The sequence below is a fragment of the Seriola aureovittata genome, chromosome 7 (assembly GCF_021018895.1).
Source record: "Seriola aureovittata isolate HTS-2021-v1 ecotype China chromosome 7, ASM2101889v1, whole genome shotgun sequence".
Classification (NCBI taxonomy): Eukaryota; Metazoa; Chordata; class Actinopteri; order Carangiformes; family Carangidae; genus Seriola; species Seriola aureovittata.
Window position 1 is genome coordinate 24,240,926 of NC_079370.1, and position 15,298 is coordinate 24,256,223.

The following is a 15,298-nucleotide window of genomic DNA, read 5'->3' on the forward strand; positions in this document are numbered from 1 at the left end:
GATCATCAGTGACAACACTCTCCATTACACCACTGCAGAGATTACCATGTTTAATGCAGCACCTAAAATCTAAAGGTGACCTTATTTGAACATGAGTTAGAGAAACCTAAGAGACTGAATGTTGACTTATGTTCAGCCAACAGCTGTTTAGTTACTTTGGCAATCCCCATGTACTTTACAATTTTTAAGATACTGTACTGCTACTTCTACCTCACTTCATGTCTGTGTGCGGAGTGTACATTTTCCTCCACTGCATTTATCTGACAGCCAGTTAGCTAGTTACTTTTAAAATTAAGATTTTACATCAAAAAGCATAGACACGTATAAAATGTAATATGAAACATATCTTACCATTAGGTTTGTCTAAACTACATAACTTTAAAGTGAGTTAAAACTAGCTCCACCTTGTCCAGCTACAGCAGGTTAATGCTAATTATACACTGATGCATTAATATTAATGCAATAATGTAGTACATGATAACCAGGTGCCAAGCACTTTTACTTTTGATACTTCAAGTGCACTTTGCAGAGAATACCTAGGCTATGTACCTTTACTTGAGTAAACTTTTGACTGCAAGACTTTTATTTGAGGTATTTTTACATGATTGTATTAGTACTGTCCGTAAGGGGCTCCGTATATCTTAGTTATTATGTTTTAGACACTAATAAGTACACAGCATATTGTATTGTTTTCATAGTCTGCCACACTTAAGAGTCTTATTTTGGGAAACACCTCTTTTATACCTACTAGAGAACCTCCCTCAACAAATTCCATCAGCATGCACATGGTTACCACTGCTTCACTGGAATTGCAACATGCAACATACTGAAACTAGGCTGTTTACAATAGAAATGTTTTCTTGCTATTATTATTATATATTATATTATAATTATTAAATTAATCGAGGCCATTACATGACATGTGTCAATATTGAAATTTTGCCATCATAACATTTCTTCAAAACAATCAAATGTCTATGGTTTCACTATTATTTTAAAGCAGGCTTTGTGGACTTGTGTTACTACAAAACCTACTTGCTTGGCAGTGGCATGATTTCCTCCTTTTCATTTAGATACTTCAGTGCAAAACAGATCTGGTCCATCGTTTTTTTTCCAGCAGAAACCAGCATGTACTTTTGCGTGTATGCATTTGTTTAATAAACCCCAACTGTATTTAAATGTTCCTAAACTTGGCGTTAGGAGTTTACCAGGTGCGGTGAAGGCGTTAGTGGAGCTGGGGGAGAAACTGCAGCAAGAAAAAAAGTTTATTTGTCTAAACATAAGAATTCATAGTTTGGAACTAAAATAATTCAACATTTTGTGCACTTGAAATATACTCTATAGTAAACAGTCTCGTGAACCCCTGCTATTGGGCTACACAGTTTTCCATACATGTACACGCAAAGTATCACGGAATAATGTCACGTGGCTACTCATACTCAGCCCAAACTGTTTTTAAACAACAAAAGAGAAACCAAACCGATGGAAACCCCAAGTCAAAGTGCGCATGCGCCATGTTGGACAGGGAGTTTTCTGAGAAATCTTTATCAGTCGGTGTTGGTCTCTTTTAGCATGATAATATCTCTGCCACTCGCCACTCGACTTGATGGACCGCTCTCACTCTCTGCCTCCTTTTAATAACAGCACTTTCACAGCAATGAAAGAAATAACGCCACTGAATCAGGTGAGATTTTATTTCTTATAATAACATTTTAGAGTGGAATAATGTAGGTCTGCCTATATCTCGATGTAAATTTACATACACGTCTTTCATCTGGCTAATATTTATGTATAAAATAGGCACACACACTAGAGTACATTTTTGCAAGGGGAAAGATAAATATTGTAAATCCAGTTTGGGTTTGCTATAAAACTTTTGGCTCCAGCGCACCCTCATTTCCGTGTTGTGAGTTTAGGGGCAAGAAGAGGACAAAAGTTCCCCTGGTGGTAAGAGAAATTTCCTTTGACCCAAAAAAACAGCCCTGAGCAGGAGGTTTTCTAGTTTAATCTGGTTTGATGTGGTTTGTATAAAAATCCCACTTATAGTAGAAGATATTATAGACAGTGTTTGAAATCTTAGAGTAAAGACGACCCTCCTCTGTCCCTCTCCTCCAGGTGATGACTTTCAAAGCCTTCAACATGCAAAGAGTCATCCAGGTGGTGCAGATGGTGGCGCAGAAGAGCTGCAGAAGAGCCTGTCAGCTGTTCTGCTGCCCATTAGACATTCTGTGGTGTCAAACGGTCACATGCTGCCCAGGTAACATATTTTTATAATATGAATTTTATAATTCATTACTCATTACTTCCTCTGTTGTCATGTCTTGTTCAGGTGTTTTTTCAGATGGCATCTGAGTGTTACACACTGTCTTTGTTTGTTAACATGATACACACGTAATCTGCACTATATATATTTTAGTATTGTCTTGAACACCAGCAGCATGCATGCCAAAATGTATCATTAGTAGAAATGTAACATCACGTATCTCACTGTCTTTTTTTTAAAGCTCAAAAGCATCAGCTCACAGAGGATAAAACTACACAAGGTAACTTCTACTTTTTATATTAGATGTCTGTTAATACTGACAACCTCACATCTTTTGTTTAATGCTCTGTTGCTCTTATTTTTCTTATATCTCAATGGAAATTTTTTTTCTGGTTCTTATTTTCCTCACTAGTCTTTGGTCACAGCCTTAGGAGCATGTCAAACTGCATTTGACTACATATATTGCTCAAATAAACTCTTAAATTTTTTTAGCCATTTAAATAAGGATAACATGAACTACTGTATAACTGCATTCGTCAGCAGCACATACGTCATAAAATAATCACTTTCTTTGTTTGTGAAACAAACTTTTTCCATATGTTCAGTAAGTTTGTCATCATGACTCATCTCTGCTCTTACATCACTCTGGAACAACAACTTCCCATTCTCACATTCTCTTCCCTTTTCCCCTCTCTCTCCCTCGCCTGCTGATAACCAGTGGCTCTCCGGAGTCCGCCGTCGACCATTTTAATTGTGAACATCAGCAACTCCACACTGATCGACTGCGTCATCGGGAACGACACCTATCCATCTGCAGTGGCAGAAAGCCAGCCGCTAATGCAGGACTCTCGGCTCCACATGCACGGTGGGTAACAGCCGAACCAATTTAACAGCATATTTCGACGCAGTAAAACATATTGAGCTGCAAGTTAAATTGTGCTATGTTGTTTGATTTTCATTTTTCTAGTAGTTGTACTCAAACTGTGTTCATGAGAATAAAAACATCTTATTTGTTCCTGTGCTACAGATGAGATGAGGTCCGGCTACAGCCATGGGCAGCAGGGGGCAGCACAGACCTCTCCTCCTCCTGCTCCTCCTCCTCCTCCTCCTCCTCTCTATCCTCTTCCACCAGAGGAGCCTCCGAGCATCAGCATCCACGGCTCGCATCTCAACTGTGTCATCATCGGAGACAACAACTACATGCACGCTGAGCAGATCCACCCGACTGAAGCTGAAGAGCCACGGCTGTGAGGCTGTGCTGATACACACACACGCACGCATGCACGCACACACAAACACACACACATTACACATTCACAGAAACGCCATCATCTTTGGGAAGATGAGAATGTAAACTCGGTATTAGGAGAATAATTTTGTGTTGTCAGTCTGTCTCCGACAGTCTTTTATTTATTTATCTGTCCATAAAATGTCAGAAAATATTAAAACAAAGGTCCATCACAGTTTCTCAGAACTCAGCGTGACAAATTCACAATACTTGTTTTGTCTGATCAGCTGTTGAAAGCTCACAGATGTACAGTTTAATGTCAAAAAAGCAGCTAATATTGCCATTTAGGAAGCTGGAACCAGAGAATCTTTGGCTTCTTTGGCTTCTTCTTATTTTTTACATTTGGAGTGACATCACCTTTATGGTCCAGTAGGATTTCTTTTTTTTTGCTTTGGTTTTGAAAGTGGTTTCAGGCCATAGTTCATTAGTTGTAAAAGTGTTGTAAGTTGTGAGTTCCAGTACGCACAAACAAACGTCAGCTCCCCACACCTTATTAAAAAATAATATCTGCTTCCTGTTTTGCAATGCCAGGTCTTCTGCTCCTCCGTCAGACATAAAGTTGGGAGCAGTGGGAAATTTCTCACATAGATGTGACTTTCTAATGAGTCATCTCTTATGACTAGTTGATCTATCTGTCATGTATGTCCGCTGGTCTGATATCCTGACTGATGTACTTTGTTTGGTAGGTAGCCTGCTGTAGGATTCATGAATTGTATATTGTGTCATTTCATAGACAAACAGTATTGAAATATTGTGACTAAAATCCTTATCAAGTTAAGATAAAGGTGTTGACTTATGTTAAAATGTATGGCCTATGGTCACTAACAGTAGACTACTCAGTAGTGTTCATTGCTGGAAGTCATTTTGTACATTCTTATGTTTGATATTATTTAATCTTATAAAATAACTGGTAGATTTTGTGTTCAGGTTATACTGTACACAGAGGTCAAACAGTCAATATGCTGCCAATATGTGTGTATGCTAATATGCTCACATGATGATATGATATGATATGCTCCATGTAACCTTTACGCAGCATATTTCTTCTCCTTTTGTTCCGCAATGTTGTATGAAAGGAGTTTTTGATTTTGTTGTTGTATTTTGTTGCATGTTTGAAATGACCAAACATGATTAACATATATTTTAAATAAAGAACAAGGAAGATATAGAGGCATTTTTCAGGAATTGTATCACTGTTTATTGTTATTAAATTATTCTATGTATAATAAATGCTATACATTATTTCAATGTCAAGAGACAGTGTTGGAAAAAAACTCATTTTTTCTTTTTCTTCTTTCCTTCTTTCTTCTTCTTGCCTTTCTTGTTGTCCTCTGCTTTTTTAAAACTGCCAAGGCCTTTGCGGACCATGCAGCCTCTCCACCAGGCCTGCAGCTGCAGGGTCAAAGGTCACAGGCCAGGGTTTAGAATTAGGGATCAGTACAGTAAACAACCAGGAAAGGGGATCTGATAGACCATGATGGTAAGGCTGATGGATTTGGGCTTTGATTGGATATTGTTACCTTGATAGCAGATCTTGCCAATGCCTGCTGTTGGCGCAGTTTCTCCTGCTCCTCCCTGTCCTCCATCACCACTTGCTCCATCTCCCTGAACTGAACACAAATCAGAATCTAATTAACAATCATCTAATGTGTGACTGAGTGCTCTGTTCAGCATCAGCAGCTGTTTGATGTGTCATGCTCAGCACTGCGAGCTGCTCACCTTCCTCCTCATATCTGACAGTTTGTCCAGGTTGACAGTTCTTTTGCAGCGCACATTGTTGAGCTGTTGCTCCTTCTCCTGCAGCATCTGCTTTGTGCAATGCTGCCACTGCTGCAGCTGCTGCTGCAACTCCTGATCAACAGTTACAACAAAATTAGATACTGCTGCAGCACTTGATGAATATTAACGATAATTCAAATTTAAAAAACAACTGATTGAATGGCAGCAGCTACTACAAAACACGACCAACAACTTCAACAATACCAGTAAACAATAGTGGCATTGAAACCACAAGGGGCTGTTGCAGTTTTTAAGAATCTGAATAGCTTGGTACAGGTTCAGCTAAACTGAAACTTCCTGGGGTTTAACACAGAGCTGTATAATGAGTTGAATCTCACTGCTCTGCAAAAATGAACAGGTTCAGCAATCTTCCAGCAAAGGCAGGGAAAAAGAAGTAAGATGCGAACAATGAAGGTTCCAAATTGTTCAAAAATGTTTCATAAGGAACAAAATCAGTTCAACATGTTTGTTACACAACAAGGATATGGACAATGCTCACAAATGCTGAATGTAAACATAACTTCTTTTTTGAAAACTCCACGGGGCACCTTTGATACCCCATCAGGGTCAAGGGTAGAAACCACGTGTATCTGATCAAGAGAAATACATATGTGATCTTGTTTTCTGTCATATATAGCCTCAGGTGAAGCAAAAAAAAGTGATTCACTTGTCTTTGACAGACAAACATATCCTCATGTCTTTAGGTAATGGTAGTTGGTATGAGTGGTTGGATTATCAGTATTCTTCTGTGTGGCATCCATAATGAACTTCATATTTAAATGGATTGAAATTGTTTTTTATTTAAACACATCCTAAACCTTAAACTTTAGCTAAGCTAAGATAAGATAAGCTAATGATGACAGAGCAACTGCCTCCAAAAGAAATGATTACATAATAGCATACAATAATCTGATGTTATTAGTCATGTAAAGTTACCTCATGTTGATTTTGCAGGAATTTATGTGACTCCTCATGAACTCTGACCTCCTCTTTTAGCTGTTTCTGTAGAAGCTGGCAAAGAGATAAATGAAGACATGACTTGGACTACAGTTAAACTAAGGAAAGTGTAAGAGCAGTGGTCATCCGCTTATTTTAGACCACGCTAAGAGAGGTACATATCCTCTGAGCAGATGGGGACCAGAGATTAGGATGGAGGTCATAGCAGCATCCATTTCTGTGGGGTTGATGGGTAGGTGGCATTTACCCAGACTGGACTGGAATAGATGGACTACAGGACTCACCTCTAGTTGGTCCCCCAGCTGCTTCTCACTCTGGCTGCTCTCTTTTTGTGTGAGTTGGAGCTGTAGCTCAGAGTTTTTCTCCAAAATCATCTTCCTGTGAGCGATCTGAGCCGCCTGCTGATTCACCTTACGTGTCAGCTCTCTGGCGACCTCTTTCAAGTCCTGAGGGGGAAAGTGCTGAAAGTGTTGGACCCCTTGGACTTTCAAAGACCTGTACACTAAGATGTTTGAATTTTTTTTCTCAAATAAAGCATGACAACATATTCTCACTCACCTCCAGTTTCTCAGTTTCCTGTTGGATCTCCTCTTGTTGTCTCAGTATATTTTGCTCTCTCTGCTTCAGCGCTCCCTTTGCCTCTCTTGGTGGAGAGACACTTGCATTATTATTATTATACAACACAGACTTCATCCTTTCTTTCTCTCTTTTTCTCTTCTTCCACCCTTTTTTCTTCTACAGTGTAACATGAAATCACACCACATCTTGTTCAGAAACTTACTTTTCTAGTTAACTATTATTTACAGTTACAGTTAAGATTAGTATCATAAGTATGGTTTCCAAATGATGCAGTGATAAACCTTTGCATTTTCTCAGCCCTCTTCTTCTGCTCCACTTCCTCCACAACCTGCAGCAGACAGCTGAAACTTTGCTTCTCCTCCAGCTCCAAATGCAGCTTGAAAACATGCTGCCAGATGTGTTGACTGCAGAGAGAGACACACAGACAAAATTAGGCAGAAAAGAGGTTGATGCAGCATAATGTTTGTTTGTCTGCACTACTCACCAGTCTCTTCTCAGCTTGGTCAGCCTGGTTCTCTCCTACACACACACAGTAACAGTAAAAACATTATTCAAGTCTATTTATTCATCAGGTTTCTTCATGAAATGTAGAATAACGTGGCATAGAACCATTGAGATTAAAGTAGCTGACAGATGTTCCTCTGGACTGTGAACATGACAAACACAGTGAAGCTCACTTGTCCCCCTGCAGTGCCTTGCTCCCTGCTGATCTGCACAGTCAGACTATGTCCCAGTATGTCCAACTGGTCTAAACAGTCCTCCAGTACAGCTGCCAGTCTGAGACTCTGAATGTGGGATAAAGACATCCTGTGGAGAATGTGGGGCATAACAGAGAGTTTATTAAAATACCAGCGTGTTTAACACAAACATGTACCATAAATTACAAGTTGGTTCTATCCCAAAACTCGGGAAACATTATGATTCAATTATTCATTACAATGCCGAATTTTCCAAAAGATGACAAATAAATCCATTAGTTTTCACACAGCAAGTGTTTTCATCGATCATCAGGTTAGCATCACAGTAAGCGGTATTTACAATGGTGTCTGGTGCAGCTAACAGTTAACTGTAGCATGTTGCTAGCTAACTTTCTGTTGTTTCAATCGTGGGAAAAGACGATATCAGCTGTAACAGATAAAAACTTAGTTACCTTCTTCAGTTCCCTCCGTAACAGCAACTCTCACTCTTGGTCAATAACAGTTAATCCTTCAAAAGAAACTACTTTGTTTTTGTTAAATAAAAAACATAACAGTCGATAGTTTGCAAGTTGACATGTCACCATGGTAACGTTTGACAGCACCGAATCGTTTTTTTTTTAGCAACTTTATTGATAACAGCTGCATTTCCTACTCGGTTTGTTTGCAGATTGTGGTAGATTGATTGATTGTTTCTGCTGACACCCAAGCTGTCTGAGTGAGTTGGGCTTTACCTATGACTGCGCCATAACACACAGAACAAATATAATTTCCTCGGACATTTCCCACAGATAAATGCAGTCCCCAGGTTAGTTTTTTTCAAAGTCGTTAATGTTTGGTATTTTTACTGTGACGTTAGCTTTGCTTCTGTTTTCCTTCTTCACCTGATCCCAGATCTCCCAGTTCTGCAATAAGTAAAACATCTTACATCATGATTTTTATATTCAGATTATCTGAATACATGCTTTCTTTTCACTTCCAATTGTTTTCCTTGCAGTGCTGCAGTTAAAAGGCAAAAGTGCACCTTTGAATCCTGCTTCCTTTTTAGTATGATCAATTAGCTGAATTATGTTGATATACTAAGTTCTTTTACTTCAGATAAATGTGACACCCATCACTCAGTGATGAATTACAACTGTCACCTTTACCCAGACTCATTGTGTATTACAGCATGTGGCCTCAGATCAACTCCAGGTCTCCAGCCCCTGGTAAATTAGAGGTATTGTCTATCGCGGCACTCCAGGGTCTGTGTCTGGATCCAGCCCTGATTTAAAGACCTCCACCAGCACCATCCTGATCTGTCTGGAGGAAAATCAGAAGCCATCCCAAGAGAATGAAAATCATTTTTGCATATTTTTAATGAAAGACAAAGAATATAGAGAGACATTGGGCAGGTATCTCATTTCTGTTTATTGTTGTAGTCATTATTTCTTGCAAACTCTGCAGGGAGTTACAGCTTGTAGGTAATACAGACTGAAGGTACAAGCTTACACTGTAGTACATGCATGATGCTGCCAGTCACACTGTGAGGTTTTTTCTGTGGACTACTCCCCTTCATTCGGAGCTGAAACACACTGTCCCGGGATAGTTTCCCTCTCAGACACACAGATCTACAGCAATCCCACTGTCAAGATATCATCGAAGCAACACACACCTGATCTACAAATAACCCGTTAGAAACAAAGTATGTACAGAAACAGCAGATGACTGTTCAACATGATTGTGACCATAAAAGGCAATTTTTAAGGCAGAAATATCTTGGGAGGAAGATGAGGAATGTGATGAAGAATAAATAGACGCAGGCCAATGAGACTGTGAATGATGAAGGGAAACCGTGAAGGCATTACATTAAGACTTGTTGTATGTGTTAAACATGTTTTTGCCACCAGTACTGAGAGACAGGGTTTTTTTTAACTGTACATTAGTACAAAAACATCAAATGGGTTTTAGTATTACAAGTCAGGAATCTACTAAAGGAGTGAAGGAGTTAACATATGGGCGACTATATATCTATCAACGTAAAGGTACATTTAAAAAATATGGAGATATTTCATGCAAATTATTAAAAGGCAAGTCTGAAATATCTTTGACATGGTACTGTAGGTATTAATGATTTTATGCCTGCTTCTGTGCACATCTGACAGACATGAATGAAAAATAATTGTTACAAATGAACATGGTTGGTATGGTTAGTCAAGATAAGTGCTTCAAAGGCCATGAAAACCTTCTTCCTCAATCAGCCACTTACTACTTTGGTTGGGATCCTACATGAACACAGTGTTTGGTTATTTCTGTGTTTTTTTGTAATTTTGTTTTGTGCTTCTTTTGGTTTGAAGTGGACGGGGCTCTGTTGGAAACAGGTGATGTCACGTACTTTGATGCACCAATGAGGATTCAGCAACATATATCTGATGACAGTCATAGGGTTGTTTGCTTAAAGGGGACCTCCACTTGTTTTACACGTGAAGTTATGGGGAGCACTACTCATCTGATGATGTCATCAGGGTCTTTATATAGGGATCATGCATCAATAAATCACCTTAATGTCACTGTCACTCAAATGTGATCAAATCACAACACACCACACCCACATAGTCCTGGTGATTAGATTAGAGTGAGTACATTAGCTGAGGGTGTTTATATTTTTTCTTTTAAACAAACTTTGACTTTTAGCATTGCTTATATAGGCTTTTATATTTTAATGAGAAATTTCATCTGATTTGGAACCACATTTTCAGGGGCTTTGATAAGCAGGGGTTGGTGCAGTTTGTCATTTTGTTGTAAGTTCACTGCACACATCAAGGGGAAAGACTTACAGATGAGAAGTTATTATTTGGCACTAAACACAACGCTTGCTTAAGATGAAACTGGGCCTCATTAATCATCGTAAGCAAAATAAAAGTAAGGGTGACTTTTTATCGAACAATCATTTACTGTACACACCCCTATGTAAAAAAGAAAATTTAAACCTTTACAAAACCTATAGTTTAATATTCCATAGTTTCTGTTGTAAACTGAGTGTCACCGTCAGTTTACAGCGTCATCTCTCTGTAGTCCTCGTGTCTCCTGCAGCGTCAAACACACCACATCAGTCCTTCTTCACTCTTGTGCTTATTGATTTGAATGTGAGTTGAGCTGGACCATGCTTTTGTGCCAGCAGAGAGAAAGGTGGGGGTTGGGGTCAGTCCACTTTGAGGCATTGTTCTTGTCTCTTTATTCAAAAGTCTGTGGCCAGAGATTAAAGGATCATCTATGATACCATAAAAAAAAGCAGAGGAGGAGCTGTACACGATGATCAGGACACAGCAACAAAACTACACTGTCCACGGCCGAGGTTCACGTCAGCCATCCTGACAGCTTTATCTGACTGAAGTATACATGTACAGTAAGATCATATCCAGTGAGTTTTTCTAATTGTGCAATTGGAGCTGAAAGCAGCCAGACAGAGAGGGAGAGAAAGAGAGCGAGAGAGAGAGAGAGAGAGAGAGAGAGAGAGTTTCAGATCTCGTTGATTGTTCGTTCAGAGGGCCGGTAGTCCTCCCTTCCTTTAGGGGAGGACAAGTAGAAGGATTGGGTTTTGCGTTTTAAGCGAGCTCTCTTGGTGGCCAGTGACAGACTGTGCTTGCTGGAGGCAATAATGTCAGAGATGAACTTCTTACAGTCCACACACACCTCCATGCTGGCCCAGTCCTCTGTCAGCTCTGGGGGAAGCTCCAGTTCTTCATGAGACTTTAAAGAGCCGTGCTTTGAAAACCTACACAGAACAGAAACAGGAGGGGAAACAGATAAATCAGTCAGACAGTGGTTTTATGTTTTGTTTTTGTACGTATTGTATTTTGTCTTAGTTTTCAAACCATCCAGTGTGTGGTCATGGGTAACCCAGACTACTGTTTGACTCATCAGAAACAAATTACTTACAGGGTCATACATAGTATGTTCTGACTAAACTGAAGTGATATGTAGAGGTACCACTACTGTACACATTTGGTTTTGAGATATGTCCACTTCAGTACAAAGTGAATGAAGTCTCTGTTGTTGGGCTCACAGCATTAAATTATTCAAATGTAATGGTTGTTTTACCAGCTCAACTCCACATACCTTTATAACGGCTAGCTGATTCTTAAGTGGCCAATCAGAATCAGCACCTGAGTTCCTATTGTGATAATAGCACTGTTCATCCACTAGATGTCAGTGACAGTGTGCTGATAGTCCAAAGATACAAGCTGGATGAGGAGGGACAGGTTGTACTCAAACAGCAGCAGTCCTGGCTGAGGACTTTCACATTTTCTGTGTGTTTTAGTAGTTTCTGCTCAGTTTTTGTGTATTAAACATAGGAATTTGCATGTTTGAATTTTACTTAATTTTTTTTTTCTGTAATCTATGGGCTTTTTGTCTTGGGGGCCACTGTAAAAATTCTCTGTACCAGTAATAATAATGAGCACAGCAACTTCTTTATCCAGATCAGAATGTAACATAAACTGTTGTGAGTCTCAGTGATTGTTAATTGAGTAATTGTGTTCGCAGCTCTTACTTGGACATGGTCTTCTGGATGCCGTGGCGCTGCGGGCTACTGGAGGATTTGTCAGATTTAGCAGCAGCTGCTGCTCCAGAAGCTTTTCCAGCTCCTTTACACGACGCTGTTGTTTCTACTTTCAAAGTGGGGGGCGCCGTGGCCCCTTCCTCTGCTGACGGGCCCGGCCCTCCAGCCACAGAGAGTCCTTGTCCTATAGCAGCCATGGCAGTTACCCTCTCCCTGGGGAGAGTGTTAGTCGAGCCAATGGAGTAGATGGGCAAACTGGAGTAAGGTTTGGATGGCAGCCGCATCTGTTAGAGGGGGAGGGTATGAGTGTAAATTAGAAGCATAATGATTACTGAGAAACAATACTGAGGCTAATTACCCTTTATTATGAAACCTCATATTCTCACTTCACAACTCTGAGAGAGGCTCTTAGGCCATTTTGAATGTAATGTAAGCTATTAAATATGCTAATGTTCATGAGATTGTTCTATACTGAGTCCTGGAAATGTTTTTCTTTTTATAGTGCCTCTATTTTTGGTCTGGACTCTCGTGATAGAGAGGAAACAGCCAGGAAGAAGTTTGAGTGTCGCATCTTTATCTACACAAGCACTCTTAGAGAAAACATGAACCGTTTGAACGTCACCATATTTTTGTTAGCTGACAAAACAAGTGAGCAAGTAGGAGGCATGATCTCTTGTTTTTTTATTCTTTTAGACTTACCTTTTTGCAACACTGTGAACACACAGGCCTGCAAGGCAAAGAGAGAGAATGAATAGGAAGTGGTGAATTGAAGCATTTATACTTTCTTAGATAATCTAAATAAAAATCATGCCAGTGATTAAGACAATGATGTTTTACTTTTTGCAAAACTGGCAGACGTAGGACCAGGTGAAAAAGGAAAACCTTTTGGTTCGACAACAGAAGCAAAGCTGCAAGAAAAAAAGAGATGAAGAAAATATTAGAATCCATAATTTGATCCAATCAATTTATTAACACTAATAATCGATTTCATTCTCTTTAACTCATGGCGGAGTCAAGAAAGCTTCTAAGCTACATATTCAGTAAGAGTGTTGCTACTGTAAGTGACGGCTGGTTACTGTATCTACTTGTTTTGTACTCGACATGATCCATATATAGTGCTGTAGAGGTTACCTTTCCTTTCTTCATGGCGTTGTAGATTTCTTTGTACTGCTGGAACTTCTCCAGCTCTGCCTTCACCAGCACCTGTCTGATGTGCATCACCTCCTCCACCGTCAGAGACAAACACTCCACAGGGAAACAGAACTCCTCCTACAACCACACACACACACACACACACACACACACACACACACACACACACACACACACACACACACACACAAAGTGAGTGGCCTTGGCAACAGAAGATTCCACACAGGACTCAGTATATATCATTCAGTCCACAAGAAGCTGTCCCTCTGCACCTTTCAGAGCAGCCTGTGTGGGTCCAGGCAACATTAAGGTCATAAAAATGTCTCATTACTCACTGAAGACAAAGCTGGATTAAGATTCAGAGAGGGGCTACAATGTGCAAAGGAGTGATGGAGTGATGGGAGGACACGTTTCCAGCAGCGATGCAGGGAATCACAAACTGGGAACCGACTGTCTTGAAGGACTATTTCAACCTGATTGGACAATTTAGTTAAATCATATATAATCGGTGCATTGTTCTATGATTTTTCATTGCTTTCTGTGCTATTTTCCCTTTACTACAGTTATTTTTCAGAATACATATTCTGTAACAAAGACTATCTCAATATTTTGAGATTCTGTCAGTAAATTAAAGCCGGGTTCGTCTGGTTTCATTTGCTGGAATCTGTGCTTTGGAGGAGGGAACATTGGACTTATGTTGGACTTACTATCATACAGTGACCAAGGTTTGGTTGTACCAACTCTAAATGAATACTCATGTTGCTCTCTGCCTGCTGGATGTGTAAATAAGCAATTGTCTGCTAATACATTTGCCATTACAACTTTATAGTTGGGTTATAGTATGTCAGTGTTGTGTTTACAGCTTGTTCCACTTCCCCCAAGTAGCGAAACTAAACGAACCAACTAAACTAAATGAAAAAAATGTTCAAATTAAAATGAGGGTTCACTGATTTTACACCTACAGGGCAGTAACACACAGCCTGGGAAAACAGCTGTATAATGTCTTATGAGCTTGTGAGAAGGGTCTCAAAAAGAGAAGCTACAGGTTTGGTTGCATTGCGCCTGTGTAAGAATCGAATGTAATAATCGAATGTATCTTCAGCCTTTCTAAATAGAAGTGCAATACTGAGCAAGGCTCAGGCTCAGCTTCAGGTTCAGGTTACTGTCATTGCCACATGCTCCACATACACACAGGGAGATGAAATGTCATTCCTTGGATGTAAACAAAGTCCAGTGTCTTTTCTCCTGTTTTTCTCCAACTTGACATGTTGGTGGAATTTTACATTTACAGGACTGAAGTCACCAGAGATGATGAAAAGACTGTGCTGTGTGCTGTGTGTTGATCGCTGATGCCGCTGTACTGCTCTCACAGGTAAACTGTTAAAACAAACACAGCTGTGAACTCCCTCATCGGAAATTACAGCCGGCACTTCACGGCTGTACACTCCACCAGCGCAAGGACAGTCTTTGAACACAACCACTGCTGGCCTCCTGTCTGAACACACCGACTGAGACTTTTCTTTGGTTTTATATTTCCTCTGTCCACTTGTTCATTGTTCGTATTACTATTCAAAATAATTAACTGATTGTTCCATCTTTGCTATTTCTGTACTGTAATTGCTTGTTGCCTAACAGCAAACATACTCACTGAGCTGTTATCGGACAATTCATCCATCTCACTCTAATTAAACGTGTAATAAATGAGCCCATTGAGGCTCAGAATAGAAAAGCTTTTGTTGAATCTGAATTCCTGCTGCTTTTAGTTTTACCTTCCAATTTCAATCATGAGCAAAGTGAGAAGTTGTTTTGAGGTGTTTTATGTTTTCCTACAATGGAAATACAACATGCTCAGTGAATGAAGGTGACACTGATCATGAAAAAGCCCTGATGTTATTGTATATTTGTCTTCTGGTCCTGTAAAGAGCCGTTTTAATAGTCACACATCATGAGTCACTGACTGCTGCTGTACAAGGTAATGAACTGTAATCCCTGCTCATCTCATGACTCCTGACAGCTACAGTACACTGCTTTGTTACCAAACCAGA

General features: G+C 39.8%; 3 protein-coding genes across 6 annotated transcripts in view; 1 reads left to right on the forward strand and 2 right to left on the reverse strand.

The window, feature by feature from the left end:
* Positions 1-1,524: 1,524 nt before the first annotated feature.
* si:dkey-29h14.10 (uncharacterized) lies at positions 1,525-3,518 on the forward strand. The gene is made up of 5 exons (XM_056380933.1): positions 1,525-1,684; positions 2,116-2,257; positions 2,505-2,543; positions 2,982-3,128; positions 3,291-3,518. The coding sequence occupies exons 1-5, from the start codon at positions 1,607-1,609 to the stop codon at positions 3,512-3,514; spliced, it is 630 nt and encodes a 209-aa protein (XP_056236908.1). The 5' UTR covers positions 1,525-1,606; the 3' UTR covers positions 3,515-3,518.
* A 1,218-nt stretch (positions 3,519-4,736) lies between these two features.
* Positions 4,737-8,173, reverse strand: iqcg (IQ motif containing G). Its single transcript, XM_056380932.1, has 10 exons — positions 8,017-8,173; positions 7,544-7,673; positions 7,351-7,385; positions 7,148-7,270; positions 6,846-6,930; positions 6,572-6,733; positions 6,267-6,341; positions 5,271-5,402; positions 5,072-5,161; positions 4,737-4,943 (listed from the first exon to the last, which is right to left on the reverse strand). The coding sequence occupies exons 2-10, from the start codon at positions 7,670-7,672 to the stop codon at positions 4,827-4,829; spliced, it is 948 nt and encodes a 315-aa protein (XP_056236907.1). The 5' UTR covers position 7,673; positions 8,017-8,173; the 3' UTR covers positions 4,737-4,826.
* Positions 8,174-8,951: 778 nt separating this feature from the next.
* Positions 8,952-15,298, reverse strand: part of LOC130172306 (protein spire homolog 1-like) — a 43,778-nt gene continuing 37,431 nt past the window's right edge. For all 4 annotated transcript variants that reach the window (XM_056380927.1, XM_056380928.1, XM_056380929.1 and 1 more), the window contains 5 exons: positions 13,233-13,370; positions 12,939-13,009; positions 12,801-12,828; positions 12,093-12,385; positions 8,952-11,315 (listed from right to left, as the gene is read on the reverse strand). In XM_056380927.1, the coding sequence (XP_056236902.1) occupies positions 11,060-11,315; positions 12,093-12,385; positions 12,801-12,828; positions 12,939-13,009; positions 13,233-13,370 (786 nt within the window). In that variant the 3' untranslated portion in view covers positions 8,952-11,059. The remainder of the gene's footprint in view (positions 11,316-12,092; positions 12,386-12,800; positions 12,829-12,938; positions 13,010-13,232; positions 13,371-15,298) is intronic.

Coding starts and splice junctions, on each gene's coding strand:
- si:dkey-29h14.10 (XM_056380933.1), top strand. CDS start 1,607: ATGGACCGCTCTCACTCTCTGCCTCCTTTTAATAACAGCACTTTCACA. Junction 2,258..2,504: donor AACGGTCACATGCTGCCCAG/GTAACATATTTT, acceptor TTTTTTTTAAAG/CTCAAAAGCATCAGCTCACA. Junction 2,544..2,981: donor AGAGGATAAAACTACACAAG/GTAACTTCTACT, acceptor GCTGATAACCAG/TGGCTCTCCGGAGTCCGCCG.
- iqcg (XM_056380932.1), bottom strand. CDS start 7,672: ATGTCTTTATCCCACATTCAGAGTCTCAGACTGGCAGCTGTACTGGAG. Junction 6,342..6,571: donor AGCTGGGGGACCAACTAGAG/GTGAGTCCTGTA, acceptor TCTCTTTGCCAG/CTTCTACAGAAACAGCTAAA. Junction 5,403..6,266: donor TCCTGCAAAATCAACATGAG/GTAACTTTACAT, acceptor ACTGTTGATCAG/GAGTTGCAGCAGCAGCTGCA.